The sequence below is a fragment of the Penaeus monodon genome, chromosome 34 (genome assembly GCF_015228065.2).
Source record: "Penaeus monodon isolate SGIC_2016 chromosome 34, NSTDA_Pmon_1, whole genome shotgun sequence".
NCBI classification, from domain to species: domain Eukaryota; kingdom Metazoa; phylum Arthropoda; class Malacostraca; order Decapoda; family Penaeidae; genus Penaeus; species Penaeus monodon.
Window position 1 is genome coordinate 20,420,149 of NC_051419.1, and position 566 is coordinate 20,420,714.

General features: G+C 41.7%; 1 protein-coding gene across 1 annotated transcript in view; it reads right to left on the bottom strand.

Moving 5' to 3' along the window:
• The window catches only part of LOC119594640 (sodium- and chloride-dependent glycine transporter 2-like), a gene marked incomplete at its 5' end in the record, with an annotated part of 12,016 nt that overhangs the window by 9,630 nt on the left and 1,820 nt on the right, over positions 1-566 (bottom strand). The window contains 1 exon segment of the mRNA XM_037943689.1: positions 32-166. Coding sequence (XP_037799617.1) covers positions 32-166 — 135 coding nt within the window.

Consider the following 566-nt stretch of genomic DNA (forward strand, 5'->3'; position numbering starts at 1 on the left):
CACCCTGTACATCTCTCCCCCCCTTCCTTACCAGAAAAGATGGGCGCCAGTTTCGGAAAGATAATATTGGGTCCCAGGCTGACGTACTGCCCGAGGGCGAGCTCCATGAAGAACAGGGGGAGGCCGGCGCAGAGCAACATGATAACGTATGGAATGAGGAAGGCCGCTAAAAGGGGAAAAAGAGACATAGGTAAGAGGTACAGTTGGCGAGAATGTGCGTGTTTGTGTCTGTTTGTGTTATTGTGATTGTTTCTTATGTGCATCTGAATCTTGTTTGTTTGCTTGTACGGGTGTGGGTCTTGTTTCCTTGTTTTTGTTTGTTTGTATGCGAGGCTTGTTTTTGTGTTTGTTTTCTTTGAGTGTGTATGTGGTTTAGGTGTTGTGTATTTTTACTTGTATTGTAAAATTGCGTCATTTTCCACAAAAGACTCAATTAAATAGTATTATCAAGTTTTATCGTGTTTGAGGCTTAGGGACATATATGAAATATTGCCTTCAAAAGGCTCATAAAATATTTTATTACAGTATATCCAATGCGTTTATCAAATGCCACCCTTTCTCGCCCC